Genomic DNA, 18,858 nt, shown 5'->3' on the forward strand with positions numbered 1-18,858 from the left:
AGCACTGGGCATGAAAATAGACTGTCCAAAGGAATATCAAGTCTCATTCTCTTCAGTTTAGACAATAAAAGGTCAGTAGTGTATATTTGTAGTACATGGGTCAGAAATCCATCCATTACCCAAAAGCAAGCCTCCCTCAGTACCATGCAGGAATGTGCATTAAGGAGTTAACAAGTCTCCCCCCTGGAGCTGAGATCATATGCTGCACCTTACAACAGGCTGCCATTATGTAAGTCCTTCGGCTGAAGTGGAACATCCATTATAAATGGTTCATTCAAACATAATTTTACGGCAGCTTCCAAAATGAACCTCAGTGAGGGACCAGCCGAATCAAAGAAAGAGGTACGTTAAAACCGCAATTACCTTTGTTTGGATTTACCAGCTGAATAAAGCTCAAATCTAGTTTTTACATGGTGTTTTTTGGGGGTGACACTGCAGACTGTGATGATTTATTTCTGGAATCAATGAGAGTAGCATGACTTTTAGTCAAAGTTACGCATTTTTCTCCTCAACAAAGACAAATTTGTCTGTTCAGACAACAATACTGTTCTCATATTCGCCTGCAGTGTGCTCCATTCAGATCAAGCATAGCATAGATTTGTAACACTAACCTTTTGTATTTCACTGTAATCTTAAGATTGGTGTCACAAATCCTACAAACCACCCAAAGCATGAGAAATGTTACAATGGACGTAATATCTGATGTGTGCTTTCTGTGTCAGTGGAGGTCATTTCAGTTTGAACTTTGTGCTTTGAATTTGCTTTCCACACATCATTTTATTACCACAGTTACTGAGTTAATGTACTGTATGTATCAGTGACAGGTGCTGTGGAGGATCCAGCAAAATTAAATTAACCTGTACTTTAATTAGAACAGGACTTAAGCACAGTTTCATTCATTTGGATGAGGATTAATTCCCTTGAATCAAGTCGTTGCTAAATAAGAGAATGTTTGTATCCAACACGGGAATTCAAAGTTCTTTACATAAGACATAAAAGACAAAATATAACACATGACAATTTAATAAATACACACACACATACTGTATATGTAGGATTTAAATGTAAGCCTTAATTTAAAAGAACTGAGAGTTGGAAAAAAACATCAATCATATCTGGGAGTTAAAAAAATGAATGCTGCCTCTCCATGTTTAGTTTTGACTCTAAACTCTAAAACACCTCATAAAATAGCAGCTGACCATAAACCATTCAGTGCTAAATCATCTGTAGTATATTTTATAGTCCCTCTCCACTCAAAAATGTGTTTTGCTTATTGTTACTTCATTTGGATGTTTGAGCTTCAATGTGCAGAATGATGCATGTGCAGAGTTTTACATTACAAGACTGTTTTCACATTTATCTGCTGAAAGTGGAAAGTTTCTCTGTGCTCATCTTAAATCTGAGTTTGAAGGACAGGTTCACAATTTTTCAAATCTGTCTTAAAACAACAGTTGGGTGCCCAAATGAACACTGAAAGAGTTTTTCCTCTTGTGATGGAGGCCAAAACCCACTAGTGATTTTGTGCAAAAATGCATTTAAAAGTTTATCTGAAGCTTATATGAGACTTCATCAGTCTGAGTTAGTCATATCAAGTGGATATCTGCCACATTAACAGTCTTTTTAGCATGAAATTCCCCCTTAGTGTTTCCTCGAACAGTGTTTCCCTGTTGAGCTGCAGTGGAAGAATAGTAACAAAAAGAGGGACTTTGGCACTAAAAAGACTGTAACGTTGAAAGATATCTACTTGATTTGACTCAATTGGGCAACTGAAGCTTCTTATTAGTTTCAGATAAACTTTTAAATACATTTTTTCCCCTATCACTTACATTGTAAGTGCATTGTGAAGGGATCCTCTAATAGTATAAACAGGATGAATGATTATGGCAAGAAAAACATGTTTCAATGTTCAGTGAGGCACCTGACTATTGTTTTAAAACAGACTTGAAAAATTGCCAACCCGTGTAAGGCGTGTACCCAGTGAGCATGATTTGTGGTTTGGGGAAATCTTTGCCCACTATGCAACTTACACAAGTGTGGTCTGGAAACTTGAAGCCTCCAGCACACAAACACTGAGAATTGACTTTACAGTGAAGTAGGCGACATCTTGTGTCCAGCAGTTAAACTTCTGAAATGAACAATATTCGCATATTCATAGATTCTTAACTTTTTAATGGGGGAGAAGAAGTAGATGTGATTTTAAGGATTTAACAAGATAAGGAACTTTTTCTTCAGACACAAATTGTTATTCAAAGCAGAATATTTTATATAGATCTTAAAATATTTCTGAAGGGGATCTTTAGAGTAAATTGTTTGACACACAGTTAGCCTGTGCAATTATTTGCTAAATAGAGTAAATGAAGTAGAAAAATAATGTCATGTGTAAAATGCAGTATATAATTCATTTTATATTCACTCTGTAGAAAAATATATCACATGCATGTAGAGTAATGTGGCACATTTAATGGACTTCTGGTCCCTTTACTTTTTTTTATGCAGACTGCAGCTGCTGCAGATGTTCAATTCGCTGACTGCTCTTCTCCAGTTTTAAACATAGAGGGAGTCAATATTCTAACATCTACATAAAGCCTTGCCTCTTATGTATTCAACATTTTATAGCCCTACATTAAACCTACCTAACATTTAAAGTTAATGAAAATATGCAAGACAAGAAAACGACAGTATCTGAGAACAAAAATGACTGAGGTTTAGGCAAAGTTTTTACAGAAGGAATCTCCTGAATATGGAGTTAACACAGTCTAAAGTTTGTCTGTCAGTCAGTTTTCTTGACTCTCCGCCTTCTTTACGGCTGTTTGGAGAGTCATCATCATGTTATCTACGCTGCTTGACCTGCATTCAAATGTTCTATGCATGAATGGAAAAAAGTCACATTTTGCGCTTTAACTTCTCAGTTTTTGGACATACTGGGATTACTTTCCTTTTGTCTTTTGGACCCCAAGCTGAATCTAGCGTTTGGTTGAAGTTATTTAAGGTGGAAATAATGCAGCCGATTATTTACACCCCGCGGTGACTGTATGACAACAGACTAATTGTGTTGTCCTCAGGATAAATCCATCCTCTCCTCAGATTTAAGTTTCCTGTCGAGAACAAACTCTTTACGTGGAGGATGCTCTGTGTACAAACGACAAACAATTGGACAATACTTCTTTGAGCAAAACAACATACCGACAAAATGCCAAAAGAAAACAGGGATGAATATCAACCTTTGCTTATTAAAGATGTCAAAGATACAAAGTGGACTTGTAAGGTAGGTGTGTTAAATGTCATGAAATATGGTCTAGTTTCGTGTGTGGTCGCTGTGGGATGCCTGCTGTTCATCCAGATGTTCGTTTGCATCACCTGTGACTGTTTTTATTTGCAGTTTCCAAACAAATCACTCCTGCTGGCTGCGTGTGCTGCTTGTATAGGAGGAACCTTCCAGTATGGATATAACATCTCTGTCATCAATGCACCTACTGTGGTAATAACCTCACTGCTGTACTGCCTGACTCACTCCTGCACTGTATTTAGTCTAATTAATACCTGCTATGACAATGTGGGACAAGTCTGAACCCAAAAAGTTCCTCTAAAATATAATGGTGGGATTGATTCATAGTTTGGGGTCAATTTTTAAGAAAATTTTCAAATTCTCTGAATCCAGCTTCTCAAGTGTGAATATTTTCTGGTTAATTTAGTCCTCTATGACAGTAAACTGAATATCTTTGTTGACTGTTGGTCGGGAAAAAAGAAGACATTCAAGTTCCATCTTGGGCTTTGGGAAACAGTGATTTACATTTTTCACCATTTTCTGATATAGACCAAACAACTAATTGATTAATTGAGAAAATAATCATCAGATTAATTGATAATGAAAATAATCATTAGTTGCAGCCCTAGATATTACAGATAACAAATGTACAGTATTTATGTGCAATGAATGTATGTGTAGTCATGTTACACGCCTAATAAGTTAGTCAGTAGTTCATGGAAGAATCACATTTTTCCATCAGTAATATATAACATAGCATAGTGCTTTTTGTATAAATAAAGCTATTTTTACATGTAAGACCATTCATCAGTCATTTGTTTGTTTTGTTTTTTCTGCTTTATTTCTAGTATGTGCATAATTTCATCAACCAAACCTGGAACAAGCGTTACCAAACGGACATAGCAGAAGACGTTCTCACCCTACTATGGTCCACTATTGTATCTATATTTACCTTAGGAGGACTTATAGGAGTGTCAATCGGTGGAACATTGTCTGTGAAGCTGGGGAGGTATGGACAAAAAAGTTGAGTAAATGGCAAAGTTATGTTTTAGTTGTAATCATGTAACAGATGTATTTCAATGTTGTTGCAGGAAAGGGACATTGTTGACCAATAATATCTTTGCATTAACGGCTGCACTGCTGATGGGTCTGAGTTACCCTACAGGATTATTTGAATTACTCATCATTGGACGTTTCCTTACTGGAATGAATGCAGGTAAAATCACAAATACACTTAAAGGCTTCATTCCTAGATCCCAGTGAAACATACATCTTTGTATTATATTCTTTCTTCTTACTTTGGATCCCCACTAGCTTCCACAAAGTGGTCACTAGTCTGTCTGGCCTCAACACAACATGAGCATCAATAAAACAAACAGCAATTTAAAATCACATTGATCAACAAAACAAATGAAAGCTAAACAAGCCAAGTATAGCTCTATATAGAACAGTGAAATAACTCTGAAAAGCCAGACAATACAAAATAACAATAAAAACAAAAATGAAATTGTCAAGGTAGAAACAAAAAGAAAATAAAAACAATCAAAAAGGTTCCAAAACTGCACTAAAAGTATAAATTGTGAGATTAACAGTTTTATCTACCATGTACTTGACATTGTAAACTGCTCTCTAGAGACAGGCATCTTCCCAGATACACTCAAACAGCTCTAGTCAGGCCTTTACTGAAAAAATCCTACTCTTGACCCTTCTGTTTTGAGTAATTTTAGGTCCATATCTAACCTGCCTTTTCTGGGTAAGATTTTAGAAAAGGCAGCACAAGAGACAGCACTTGTAAAAGTAATGAATGATCTTTGAGTGAGCTCAGATAAAAAAAACGTTTTAATACTTGTTCTTCTTGATCTAAATGCTGCATTCAATATGATCGACCATGAGATACTTCTAAACCGACTTGAAAGTTGGATTGGACTCTGTGGAACTGGGCTGAACTGGTTTAATACTTACTTCACTGGCAGAAGCTATTTTGTTAGCCTTGGTGAACATTTTTCAAACAAGCATGATTTTCTCTTCGGTGTTCCTCATGGTTCATTTCTTGGTCCACTACTGTTCTTCCTATATATGCTTCCAATTGGAGAAATTGTTCGCAACCATGGTGTAAATTTCCGTTGTTATGCAGATGACACCTAATTATATTTATCTGTAGCGCCAGACTATAAGGAGGCCCTCAATCCTTTGATAAATTGCCTTTCTAGCATTGTACAGTGGATGAGTGGTAACTTTCTTGAATTAAATGAAGACAAAACAGAAGTTCTTTTAATTGGTACAGACATTTTAAGCAGGCTTGGAAATCTGGTTCTACAGATTAAGCTGGAAGTAAAAAACCTGGGTGTTATCCTCGACTCTGAACTGAATTTTAAGTCATATCAGCAACGTTACAAAGATAGCCTTTTATCATATAACAAACATTGCAAGAGTCAGACCCTACCTTTCTTTGGAAGATGCTAAGAAACTGACTCTTGCCTTTGTATTTTCATGCCTAGATTATTGTAATGCACTTTATACTGGTTTACCAAAAATAAAACAGCTAAAACTCGTTCATAAATTCAGCAACAAGTATTTTAACCAAAACTAGGAAAAGGGAAGGTATTAAACCAGTATTAGCTTCATTGCACTGGCTACATGTAACGCTGAGGATAGATTTTAAAATTCTTTTACTTGTTTTTAAAGCCCAAAAAGGTCAAACACCTTCATATCTTTCAGATTGCTTGATGGAGTATGTTCCAAACCGTTTGCTTAGGTCGCTTAACGCTGGCTTCATTAATGTGCCACAAATAAATTGCAAAAGTAAGATTAGGTGGTTTTTGTAGCAATGCACTGTAGATTTGGAACATTCTCCCACCACATATTAGACAAGCATCCTCTGTTGATAATTTCAAGAGGCAGCTCAAAACTTATTTTAATGGTCTTGCTTTTAATTAATTCAACCTTTATTTGATATTTCTTTTATATTGTTTTATGTTTTTTATATCTTAAAATTGCTTTTACTATCATTAGTTGTTTTTATGACCAGTATTATCTTTTATTTTCCTATGATTTTACCTCCTTAGGTTTTTATTGTTTGTTTTTTTAAATTGCTTTAATGTTTCCTATTTTTAAATATTTGTCTTTTTGTTTTTAATACTTTTTCTTGTAAAGCACTATATAAATAAAGTTTATATTATTATGATTATGATTATGATTATTAATATCCTCATATTTTTCTTATTAAAGGTTTTAACATTGCATGTCAAACATCTGAAAAGTTAATTAATCATATCTCATTTTTGTAGGAATTGGCATTTGTGTTCAACCTCTGTATTTGGGGGAAATCGCTCCAACTGCACTTCGTGGCATCACAGGAATGGGAACCTCTGTTTTCATCACTCTTGGGATCTTGACTGGACAAGTGATGGGTCTCAAGTAAATGCTGACCACATTTAACATCACCAGAAATTTGTATTTACAAGGTTTTACAGTGTTGCCATGTGGAAATGAATTGCTATGTCATCATTGAGAAAAGGATGTTGATCAGACATCTGTGTGTGATTTAATAGAGAGTTGCTCGGCAGAGAAGAGTACTGGCCTATTCTGCTCTCCACCACATGTATCCCAGCCTTCCTGCAGCTCCTGATCCTACCTTGCTTCCCAGAGAGCCCACGCTACCTGCTTATTGACAAAGGAGATGATGAGGGATGTAAAAAAGGTAAACTGACACTGGAGCTGCTGCACAGGCACTTCCGTTTCGAAATCAGTGTGATTTTATCTTTGGCCTGAAAAGATTGATTTAGTGCACATGACAGCATAGTTGAAAAGGTTGAGGGCCCCCTTTGTCTGGAATCACCAGAGGCAGAGACGTTTGTCTTCATGGCTGTGAGTCCGAGCATGTGATCACATTCTAGTAATGCCATCATGATGTGGAAATAAACTGGTTTGACACAGGAAACATTTTGATAGGATCCTCAAAAACCAGAGCCTGTAGCTGGGATCAGGTGAGAATGGTGTGTGAAGAAGACAACAATCACCACGTGTGTCTTATGTTTTCCTGCCTGCAGCCCTGAAGCAACTGCATGGTATGGCCAGCTATGACGGTGAGCGGGAGGACATTGAGAAGGAGAGAAACAATTTGGTCGGGTTCAAGGCCAAGAAACCCTGGGAGCTCTTCACTGACCGCAGCGTGCGCTGGCAGCTTCTCACCATCATGTTCCTCAATGCAGCTCAACAGCTGAACGGGATCAATGCTGTATGTACCTGCTATGTTTCACAATGTTGAATCTATTCCCAAATGCCAGAAATGTCCAGTTCAGACTTGACAAAAATGTGAAATAGATCTGTAGAGAAATAAGGTCAGGTGTGCACATTTTAATTTGGTGTTCTTGTCTGTATTTGCTGCAGATTTACTTCTATGCAGATTATGTGTTCAGACAAGCTGGTATTCCCAACGATAAAATACCATATGTGACTGTTGGCACTGGTGCCTGTGAATGTCTCACCGCTTTAACCTGTGTAAGTATGAGTTTCACAGTATATTTTAAGTGTCTTGCTGCAGTGAGCCTTAGACACACTTCTGATGTTCCATTTCTAGACCTTTTCAAATATAAACATCAAAGAGTTGGACTTAAGTTTGGAGGTTAGAGCAATCTGGAAATACAATAGAATAGAATAAAGTACAACTTCATAGGCCACCAAAGTGAAAAATTGTCTTTAACTCACCAATATATAAGAACAGCACAAGAACATACCGTATAACATAAGAAATATGGTAAAAAGGAAACCGTCAGAACATAAAACACAGAACAGAAGGGAAACAAAAGTATAAATGAAATAATAATAACAGAGCATAAGATGCTAAAACAAAGTAAAACACTGTTGAGCGGAATTTCAACAAAAGAGGCAACATCCCATGAAAGGTCAGAGTAAAACTCAGAGGAAATGTTTTCCTGGTCTTGTGACATGCTGTGTGTCTCACAGGGTCTGCTCATTGAAAGTCTGGGAAGGAAAGTGCTCATCACAGGAGGATACACGCTGATGAGCGTCTGCTGCATTTTATTCACTCTGACCATGACTTTTCAGGTAATTAAACCTCAAAACTGGACCAAAAAAAAAAAAAGAGAGAGATATTTACAGCATTTCTGTCATGTACTCTCATATATATGCCATTCCTAGTTTGCGTTAACATTTTTGTGTGATTTTCTTGCTCTCAGGATACCAGTCCAGTGATTCCATACTTAAGCATGGCATGTGTTTTTGCCTTTATCCTGAGTTTTGGCTTAGGACCAGGTAACTGACTACATTTGTGTCTCATCCTCCATCGAAGTCTCTCCTCAGCAGATGCCGTTGCACAACTGTAATAACTAACAGTGGTTTCTTTTGTTGTAATCCTCTTTAAAAAGGTGGCGTGACTAACATCTTGACCACGGAGTTATTTACACAAACTTCACGCCCTGCGGCATACATGATCGCAGGATCAGTGAATTGGCTTAGCTTCTTCTTCATCAGCATGGTCTTCCCTTTTATTGTGGTAAGTGTCCATAAAGATGGTCAACTGTTTGAAAATTACATCAAATTTTTTCTGGTTTAAATGTTGTAGTACTACCTTATGAGGCTGTTTGAGAAAGATGGTCTTACTTGTGTGTTACTATGTTTTATCTCCACAGATCGGGCTGCATCAATACTGTTTCCTGGTGTTTTTGGCCGTCTGTTCCATGGTGGCAACGTACATATTCTTTATTGTTCCTGAAACCAAGAACAAAACCTTCCTGGAAATCCAGAATGTGTTTCAGTCCCAAAACAGAAAGGCCTGCGGTGTTGACGGCTCAGGGACAACACTGTTGGCAACCTCTATGTAACCCTTGACTCAGGATTTGAGCAATTTTAAGCTATTTTTATGTTTCAATTACATCTGTTTTACTCTTTAGTTCACTTACATACATACAGTATATTGAAATAACCATAATATGTAATATTTTAGAATGATAAATGTTGGTTTGTTCAACTTTTATAAAATGGTGCTCTTCTGAGATTTCTCAATAAAACTTGATTTATCAAAAACTTGAAGAACATCAACAAGCCCAAAGTCAGTTTTCTTTTTTCATGAAGTTTTATGCCACTGAAGCTGTCTGATATTTCAGTTTGAATCAGCAGCTTAACCTTTGAGCAATGCACCAGGGATCAAGGGATCACTGAAGTGTGCGAGGAGGAAAGGTTGCAGAACAATATCATGCAAGTTTTTACAGAAGTGGAAAGAGTGTGATATTATAAGATCTATTGTAACTTAAATAGTACTCAAGAAGACAAAAAATATTACTTGGGTGAAAAAAATACTCAAGTAAAAGTAAAAAATGAGCTCTTTTGACCATCCTTTCTCCATAAGGAAAAGGTTAAAGAGGTTCAAAATCAAAACTGCATTATCCTCCTGTCCTGACTGTGCCACGACAGCATAACTGAAGGCTACTCTGCAATTCTTGACCAAAGGTGTACAGCACAAAGATTCACCAAACATTCATCTAAGGGAAAGTAAAATTGTTTTTGAAAGTTCCCAGAGATGGGCGGTATATGCAAAAAAGGATTGGTCTTGAGTATTTGGTGCAACTTTTTAACTCATATAATAGGCTTAGCTTCAAAACTAAGGATGGTAGCCATGAGGAAAGTCAGATCAGAGTACATTTTGTTCTTTCTTTTCCAGTTAGTAGAACAGTCTTATTTTAAGGAAGTATATGCTCTGTGATGAGTCCAATTCACTGAGAAGAAAAGGAGAAAAAATATCATCTGGACAGCTGCATTGAATTGAAATCAGACTCAGTCATCCATTTCAGTCTCTGGTGACCTTCAGTGACCCTGTTCAGACATGCATGCCACTAACCCGTGATTTAAATGCTATGCTGCACATATAGCATTTAAATCATAGCATATGATAATGTCACACACATACATCTTAATATATTTCTGAAGGGATCTTTAGAGTAAATTATTTGACACACAGGTAGCCAGTGCAAAGATTTGCAAAATAGAGTAAATTAAGTAGAAAAATGATGTCACATGTAAAATGCAGTCTATAATTTGTTTTATATTCATTCTGCAAAAAAAAAAAAAAAAAAAAAAAAAATCACAGACATGCAATGTGGTGCATTTAATGGACTGTGACCATTCTCCCATCCCTGTTCTGGTCCCTTTACTTTTTTTTTTTTAATTCAGACTGCAGCTGCTCTTCTCCAGTTTTAAACATAGAGGGAGTCAATGCTCCAACAGCTAAGTCTTGCCTCTTGTGTATTTATGTATGCCTTTTATTGTAGCCCCACATTAAACCTACATACCATTTAATGTTAATTAAAATGTGCAATACAAAAATGACAATATGTGAAAACAAATGACTTGAGTTTTGGATGAAACACCAGTTTTTACATATTCACGTGAATATGGAGTTAACACAGTCTAAAGTTTGTCTGCCAGTCAGTTTGTTCGACTCTCCGCCTTCTTTATGGCTGTTTGCAAAGTCGTCATCATGTTATCTACGCTGCTTTGAGCTGCATTCAAACTTTGATCTATGCATGATGGGAATTAAATCACGTTTTGCGCTTTAATTTCTCAGTTCTTGGACATACTGGGATTACTTTCCTTCTGTCATTTGGAGATATAACCCTAGGCTGAATACAGTGTTTGGTTGCTGAGGAATTATTGCAGCCGAGTCTTTACACCCTGCGGCGATATTATGACAACAGATTAATTGTGTTGTCCTCAGGATAAATCCATCCTCTCCTCAGATTTAAGTTTCCTTTCGAGAACAAACCCTTTACGTGGAGGATGCTCTGCGTGCAAACGACTAACAAGTGGATAATATTTCTTTGAGCAAAACAACCTACCGACAAAATGCCAAAACAAAATGCGGATGAATATCGACCTTTGCTTGAAGACATCAAAGATACAAAGCGGACTTCTAAGGTAGGTATGATAAATGTCATGAAGTAAAGTTTAAAAAAGAAATACGGTGAATTCAGGTCCATGTGTGGTCGCTGTGCCAGCTGTTCATCCAGATGTTCGTTTGCATCACCTGTGACTGTTTTTATTTGCAGTTCCCAAAAAAATCACTCGTGCTGGCTGCATGTGCTGCTTGTATAGGAGGAACCTTCCAGTGTGGATATAACATCTCTGTCATCAATGCACCTACCATGGTAATAACCTCACTGCTGTAGGCTACTGTCAGAATCACTCTTGTACTGTATTTAGTCTAATTATGGCCCGAGCATGAAAGTGCCAGAAAATTGGCAAATACGTCAGAACTGAAAAATTGCAAAGCTCTGTAGGGACTGTGCTGGGGTGTGACCAGAGGGCTTCACTGGAACAAAGTTTCTTTGAGGTTCATGATCAGTGATTTCATTGCTCTCACCATTCTCGACATAATATATGTTTTTTTCAATTTTTTCGCCCAACAGTGAAAATAAACTTGTCTGTCAAGTTTTATTTTCATGAACACGTTTGAGGCCTTTAGGATGCGCGAAAACTCACGAAACTTCGCACTAATGTTTAGAAATAGTAAATATTTCAATTCGTATCACAACTGGGCTTGCATATGCTGGGCTGGCATATCTCGACTCTTTAATGCCCCCTAATTACTTTTAGCATGTTTGGAGTTGATAGGGGTGCATCATTTAGGTTTCAAAAATTAGGAGGCTTTTCCCGGGAGGTGTGGAGCGCAGTAAAGTGAAAGATAACGTTTTACTCGAGGCGATGAGACATTTGTTACTGTAATAACAAATGTCTCATGTTGCACTTACATGTAAGTGCAACTTGAGAGTAATTACCAATCGGGAGCACAGCAAGAGAGAGGGTTAAAGATAAGGAGACTCCCATGAAAATCAGGAATATTTGCAGGTATGGTGATGCTCGAAGACCCACGAAATTTTGCACACGCATCAGAAGTGGCGTGACTTGATATCGGATATGATCTTGGGTTTGGGTGTGGCAAAATGGCTCGAGGGCACCCCTTAGAAAATTTCAAAGTCAATGCCCCCACCTTTAAATTTAATCAATGTATGAGATTTGGCTGGCAGATGTAACATCTGCAGACTTAAAGAAAAAAAAAGCCTCTTGGAACCATAACCTAAGTCCAACAGGAAGTCAGCCATTTTGAATCTACTATGCACTTTTTTTGCAAAGTGAAGCCATTTACGGGCATTGTATTTTAATGAACTCCTCCTAGAAATTTAACCTGAGTGACTTCAAATTTGGTAGGTTACATCTAAAGACGTTTGCAAAGCTAAATTGTGAAGCTTTTTAGTTTTCATGGAACACCCTTGGCGTGGTGTGCTAGTCAATTTTGCTCAAAACATGTTTGGGGCATTAAACAGGATGTTGTTGTAACTCCGCTTTACATTGTCCAATCTGCCCCAAATTTCACATGTTTTATAAGAGTCCAGGTATGAACACATCTACATGTCAATATTGACTCATAACACCACCTACTGACAACAGGAAGTCGGCTTTATGTGACAAACTTCATCCAATTTACATGAAACATACATGGTGTGGTCTACACATGATATACAGCTACATGACGTATAATTAATGGGTGTCCTCTAGCGCCACATAGTTGGCAGAGGAAGTGATAGTTATCTCCTACAATGTCCAATATTCATGAAAATGTATATCCATGTCAGTTGCCCTCTGGTAAATGTATTGCTGCATTACTATTTCACTTGTGTAGTATTGCCTACGTGCAACAGAGAGTGAGGCCTAAATGACACATATTTCAACAAATGGATACGCAATTTCTAATAAGTTATCTCCAGTGTCACATACTGCACACAAGAAATAATATTTTACCCATTCAAACAGTGTCCAATAATCCTGACAATTCAGAGCCGTGTCAACAGACCCTCAATAGTGATACCATGACTGCTGCTTCCTCTGACGCATGCAAGATGGGACCTGTTCATCACTGCTTGCAGCTTTAATTAATACCTGTTATGATAATGTGGGACAAGTCTGAACCCCATAAGTTCCTCTACAACATAATGGTAGGATTGATTTCAGGTCAGGACATAAGAAGACATTCAAGTTGCATCGTGGGCTTTGGGAAACAGTGATTGAAATTTTTAACCATTTTCTGATATTTTATAGACCAAACAACTAATTGATTAATTGAGAAAATAATCAACAGATTAACTGATATAGAAAATAATAGATATTACTGATAACACATATACTGTATTTATGTGTAATGAATGTATGTGAACATGTGTAGTCATGTTACACACATAATACATTAGAGTCAGTAGTTATTGGAAGAATCACATTTTTCCATCAGTAATATACAACATAAATAAAGCTATTTTTAATAAATGTACTAAATGTACATTGTGTTTTTTTCTGTTTTATTTCTAGTACGTGCAGAATTTCATCAACCAAACCTGGAACGAGCGTTACCAAATGGACATATCAGAATATGTTGTCACCCTACTATGGTCCATTATTGTATCTATATTTACCTTAGGAGGACTTATAGGAGTGTCAATCGGTGGAACGTTGTCTGTGAAGCTGGGAAGGTATGGACAAAAAAGTTAAATAAGTTGCAAAATTATGTTTTTTTTTAAATTTTGTAATTGTGTAATAGATATATTTCATTGTTGTTGCAGGAAAGGGACATTGTTGACCAATAATATCTTTGCAATAACGGCTGCACTGCTGATGGGTCTGAGTTACCCTACAGGATTATTTGAATTACTCATCATTGGACGTCTCCTCTCTGGAGTGAACGCAGGTAAATCACAAATACACTTAAAGGCTTCATTTTCAAGATCCCAGTGAAACATACATCCTTGTATTAGATTCTTTCTTCTTTCTATGGATCCCCATTAGCTTCCACAAAGTGGTCATTAGTCTTTCTGGCCTCAACACAACATGAGCAACAAAAAAACAGTCATTTAAAAATCACATTGATCAACAAAACAAGGAAAAGCTAAACAAGTCAAATATAGATCTATATAGAAAAGTGAAATTGTCAAGATAGAAAAAAAAGGAATTAAAAATAATCAAAAAGGTTCCAAAACCACAAGAACTGAAAGTAACTAAAACATCTGAAATGTTAATCATATTTTATTTTTGTAGGAATTGGCATTTGTGTTCAACCTCTGTATTTGGGGGAAATCGCTCCAACTGCACTTCGTGGCGTCACAGGAATGGGAACCTCTGTTTTCATCACTCTTGGGATCTTGACTGGACAAGTGATGGGTCTACAGTAAATGCTGAACACATTTAACATCATCAGAAATATGAATTTACAAGGTTTTACAGTGCTGCCATGTGGAAATGAATTGCTATGTTGTCATTGAGAAAAGACATTTGTGTGATTTAACAGAGAGTTGCTGGGCAGAGAAGAGTACTGGCCTATTCTGCTCTCCACCACATGTATCCCAGCCTTCCTGCAGCTCCTGATCCTACCTTGCTTCCCAGAGAGCCCACGCTACCTGCTTATTGACAAAGGAGATGATGAGGGATGTAAAAAAGGTAAACCGGCACTGCAGCTGCTGCATGTCATGTTTGCAGAGAAGATATATGCATATGAGACAAACTGTGAACTAAATATGCAACTGTTTTATTAGCTTAACAGCTTTGCCAGAACACATTAACCACAGCATGCCCCTGGCATCGTTCCTTTGGCTGCACCGCACACGCACTGGTAGTGACCTTTTTTTCCACAGGATGGCACTTGGCATCATTAGCAGGGCATTCGTGCTGAAGGATGATGTGTGCCATCACATTTGTTGCACTGGGAGCTTTTTGGATTTTTGTTCTGACTGCTGTGTGGCTTTGCTCCATTGCTTTTGGATTTGCTGAATTTAGGCTTTTCCTAAATCCTTTTTTCCGCCTTTTGCTGTCTGCCTTTAAACACTCTGTCCACACAGCATCTGCTTTACACTGGCATCACTCCTCAGTGTGTTTTGCTGCTTTTTGATCTCCTACGATTGCCTTGTCATGTTAATCCGCCAGTCCTACCACTATCTAACATTGTCCCTCATTAATTCATCATGCAGCGTCTCATAACTGCAGTGCTCTGCTAATGCATACAGGGCAGAGACAAATGCATCGACAGTCTTGTTTGCTTCTTGCTTGTGCATGTTAAATTGTGCATGTTCGTAAACGATATTCTATTTCACTACAAAGAATGACTGAAAGCCATCCCTCACCTTGGCGTCTTGGCGCTGGTCTGCATCACTGAACTTCAAGCCTCTCAAAATGTCATCATCTTTGTCTCCCGTACAATAGATCAAAGTATTCACCTGCTTCTCTTCAGAGCTTGCTGTTAAATTGCTCGCCTGACGGAATGTCTCAAATCTTCATATCCATTTTGTCCACTCGTGCTACTTGGAAAAATCAAAGGGCTCCAGTGGCTGAATGCTAAACGTAGAGCTGGGTGTGTCCTACTAGCTCCTTTCGCTCCCTGCTCGTCTTCACCGTCACTCATTTAACTTGTTCACCAGTCTCTTTCTTTCTCCTTCCAGGTAGACCTTTTCCATTCCAATTTAGTTTCACAGCACTTTTGACACCATGTCGTGTTTGCAAGAAAATATATGCAAATGAGACAAACTGAACTAAATATGCTACTGTTTTATTAGCTTAACAGCTCTGTCAGAACACATTAACCACAACACACCCCCAGCCTCGTTCCTATTGGTCAGTACTACACCAGGCTTCCTATTGGTCATATACATGTCAGTCAATCATATTATGTACAATAATACCACACTGTACAGGCACTTCCGTTTCAAAATCAGTGTGATTTTATCTTTGGCCTGAAAAGATTGATTTAGTGAACATGAGAGCGTAGTTAAAGAGGGCGAGGGCCCCCTTTGTCTGGAATCACTAGAGGCAGAGACGTTTGTCTTCATGGCTGTGAGTCCGAGCATGTGATCACATTCTAGTAATGCCATCATGATGTGAAAAAGAAACTGGTTTGACGCAGGAAACATTTTAATAGGATCCTCAAAAACCAGAGCCTGTAGCTGGGATCAGATAAGAATGGTGTGTGAAGAAGACAACAATCACCACGTGTGTCTTGCCTGCAGCCCTGAAGCAACTGCATGGTATGGCCAGCTATGAGGCTGAACGGGAGGACATCGAGAAGGAGAGAAACAATTTGGTCGGGTTCAAGGCCAAGAAACCCTGGGAGCTCTTCACTGACCGCAGCGTGCGCTGGCAGCTTCTCACTGTCATGTTCCTCAATGCAGCTCAACAGCTGAACGGGATCAATGCTGTATGTACCTGCTATGTTTCACAATGTTGAATCTATTACCAAATGCCCGAAATGTCCAGTTTAGACTTGACAAAAATGTGAAATAAGGTCAGGTGTGCACATTTTAATTTGGTGTTCTTGTCTGTATTTGCTGCAGATTTACTTCTATGCAGATTATGTGTTCAGACAAGCTGGTATTCCCGACGATAAAATACCATATATGACTGTTGGCACTGGTGCCTGTGAATGTCTCACCGCTTTAACCTGTGTAAGTATGAGTTTCACAGTATATTTTAAGTGTCTTGCTGCAGTGAGCCTTAGACACACTTCTAATGTTCCATTTCTAGACCTTTTCAAATATAAACGTCAAAGAGTTGGACTTAAGTTTGGAGGTTAGAGCAATCTGGAAATACAATAGAATAGAATAAAGTACAACTTTATAGACCACCAAAGTGAAAAATTATCTTTAACTCATCAATATATAAGAACAGCACAAGAACATACTGTATAACATAACAAATATGGTAAAAAGGAAACCGTCAGAACATAAAACACAGAAGGGAAACAAAAGTATAAATGAAATAATAATAACAGAGCATAAGATGCTAAAACAAAGTAAAACACTGTTGAGCTGGATTTCAACAAAAGAGGCAACATCCCATGAAAGGTCAGAGTAAAACTCAGAGGAAATGTTTTCCTGGTCTTGTGACATGCTGTGTGTCTCACAGGGTCTGCTCATTGAAAGTCTGGGAAGGAAAGTGCTCATCACAGGAGGATACACGCTGATGAGCGTCTGCTGCATTTTATTCACTCTGACCATGACTTTTCAGGTAATTAAACCTCAAAACTGGACCAAAAAAAGAGAGAGAGATATTTACAGCATTTCTGCCATGTACTCTCATATATATGCCATTCCTACTTTGCGTTAACATTTTTGTGTGATTTTCTTGCTCTCAGGATACCAGTCCAGTGATTCCATACTTAAGCATGGCATGTGTTTTTGCCTTTATCCTGAGTTTTGGCTTAGGACCAGGTAACTGACTACATTTGTGTCTCATCCTCCATTGAAGTCTCTCCTCAGCAGATGCTGTTGCACAACTGTAATAACTAACAGTGGTTTCTTTTGTTGTCGTCCTCTTTAAAAAGGTGGCGTGACTAACATCTTGACAGCAGAGCTATTCACACAAACCTCACGCCCTGCGGCGTACATGATCGCAGGATCAGTGAATTGGCTTAGCTTCTTCTTCATCAGCATGGTCTTCCCTTTTATTGTGGTAAGTGTCCATAAAGATGGTCAACTGTTTGAAAATTACATCAAATTTTTTCTGGTTTAAATGTTGTAGTACTACCTTATGAGGCTGTTTGAGAAAGTTGGTCTTACTTGTGTGTTATTATGTTTTATCTCCACAGATCGGGCTGCATCAATACTGTTTCCTGGTGTTTTTGGCCGTCTGTTCCATGGTGGCAACGTACATATTCTTTATTGTTCCTGAAACCAAGAACAAAACCTTCCTGGAAATCCAGAATGCGTTTCAGTCCAAAAACAACGGAAAGGCCTACAGTGCTGACGGCTCAGGGACAAAACTGTTGGCAACCTCTATGTAACTCTTGACTCAGGATTCAAGCAATTTTAAGCTATTTTTATCTCTCAAATTGCGGCGGCACTGATTCTCCAGACTTCAGCTGATCAGGAAGAAGCCTGAGGACCAGTTCCCAACCACATATAAAATATATTAAAAAAATATTTACTTAAAAAAACCTCACAAGTCTCTTCACAGTGAAAAATGTCTCCTTAATAATGAACAAATGCCTCTTCAGTAAGAAGTGTATAAAGCAGTTTAATTAAATATACAAATAAACAAAACAACAAAATAAAGCTTGCAGGCATTAGGCTATCGTTAGGCAAGCAAAACTGTTGCACGAATAGCACTAAAATCTGCCATAGTGCAGGTAACTTAGTTTAAAGGTTATTTTATGAATGTTCCCTCAAGCTAGGCTCCAGAATGCTCAAAGTCACCCGCAATCAAAAATGCAAAAAACAGCAAAGAAGAAGAGTTTCTGGCTGACAATATTGGCTCAAATAAGGTCCACAGTAAGTCAAGGAAGGATCAGAATGACCTGGGTGTGCAGTTTCCCACCTCTCTAAAACCCCAGAGAAAGGGTGCCGTACCACCCTGATTGGCCAAGAGGGGAATGCACCCAGCTGCTCTCATTTACTATTTGGCAGCCAGTCCCCAGACCCTTCGCAACAGGTGATCTAAATAACCCTCTAGTCAATTCAGGGAGGGATTTTAACATTCAGTTACACAAATTCAAAACAGGGAAATTACAGCAAGTCCCAAGAATGGGTGACTGCTACAAAATAATGCTG

General features: G+C 38.0%; 2 protein-coding genes across 6 annotated transcripts; both read left to right on the plus strand.

Annotated features, from left to right (window-relative positions):
- The first annotated feature begins 225 nt into the window (after positions 1-225).
- LOC121904083 (solute carrier family 2, facilitated glucose transporter member 11-like) lies at positions 226-9,231 on the plus strand. Of its 3 annotated transcripts, none has more exons than XM_042421606.1 (13): positions 308-342; positions 3,063-3,265; positions 3,380-3,478; positions 4,114-4,274; positions 4,357-4,481; positions 6,553-6,682; positions 6,817-6,965; positions 7,315-7,502; positions 7,655-7,765; positions 8,231-8,332; positions 8,464-8,539; positions 8,653-8,780; positions 8,917-9,231. In XM_042421606.1, the coding sequence occupies exons 2-13, from the start codon at positions 3,191-3,193 to the stop codon at positions 9,106-9,108; spliced, it is 1,536 nt and encodes a 511-aa protein (XP_042277540.1). In that variant the 5' UTR covers positions 308-342; positions 3,063-3,190; the 3' UTR covers positions 9,109-9,231. The 3 variants fall into 3 exon arrangements, with proteins under 3 accessions (XP_042277542.1, XP_042277540.1, XP_042277541.1); XM_042421607.1 differs by having other exon boundaries at positions 325-342; positions 3,085-3,265; XM_042421608.1 differs by lacking the exon at positions 3,063-3,265 and having other exon boundaries at positions 226-342.
- A 1,507-nt stretch (positions 9,232-10,738) lies between these two features.
- On the plus strand, positions 10,739-18,532 carry LOC121904649 (solute carrier family 2, facilitated glucose transporter member 11-like). 3 transcript variants are annotated; one of them, XM_042422488.1, is made up of 12 exons: positions 10,739-11,197; positions 11,329-11,427; positions 13,640-13,800; positions 13,891-14,015; positions 14,363-14,492; positions 14,613-14,761; positions 16,321-16,508; positions 16,645-16,755; positions 17,216-17,317; positions 17,445-17,520; positions 17,634-17,761; positions 17,898-18,532. In XM_042422488.1, exons 1-12 carry the CDS (start codon positions 11,126-11,128, stop codon positions 18,090-18,092), a joined length of 1,536 nt encoding a protein of 511 aa, XP_042278422.1. In that variant the 5' UTR covers positions 10,739-11,125; the 3' UTR covers positions 18,093-18,532. The 3 variants fall into 3 exon arrangements, with proteins under 3 accessions (XP_042278422.1, XP_042278423.1, XP_042278424.1); XM_042422489.1 differs by lacking the exons at positions 10,739-11,197; positions 11,329-11,427 and adding an exon at positions 11,952-12,127; XM_042422490.1 differs by lacking the exons at positions 10,739-11,197; positions 11,329-11,427 and adding an exon at positions 12,450-12,483.
- Positions 18,533-18,858: the final 326 nt, after the last annotated feature.

Source organism: Thunnus maccoyii, chromosome 9, assembly GCF_910596095.1.
Source record: "Thunnus maccoyii chromosome 9, fThuMac1.1, whole genome shotgun sequence".
Taxonomy (NCBI): Eukaryota; Metazoa; Chordata; class Actinopteri; order Scombriformes; family Scombridae; genus Thunnus; species Thunnus maccoyii.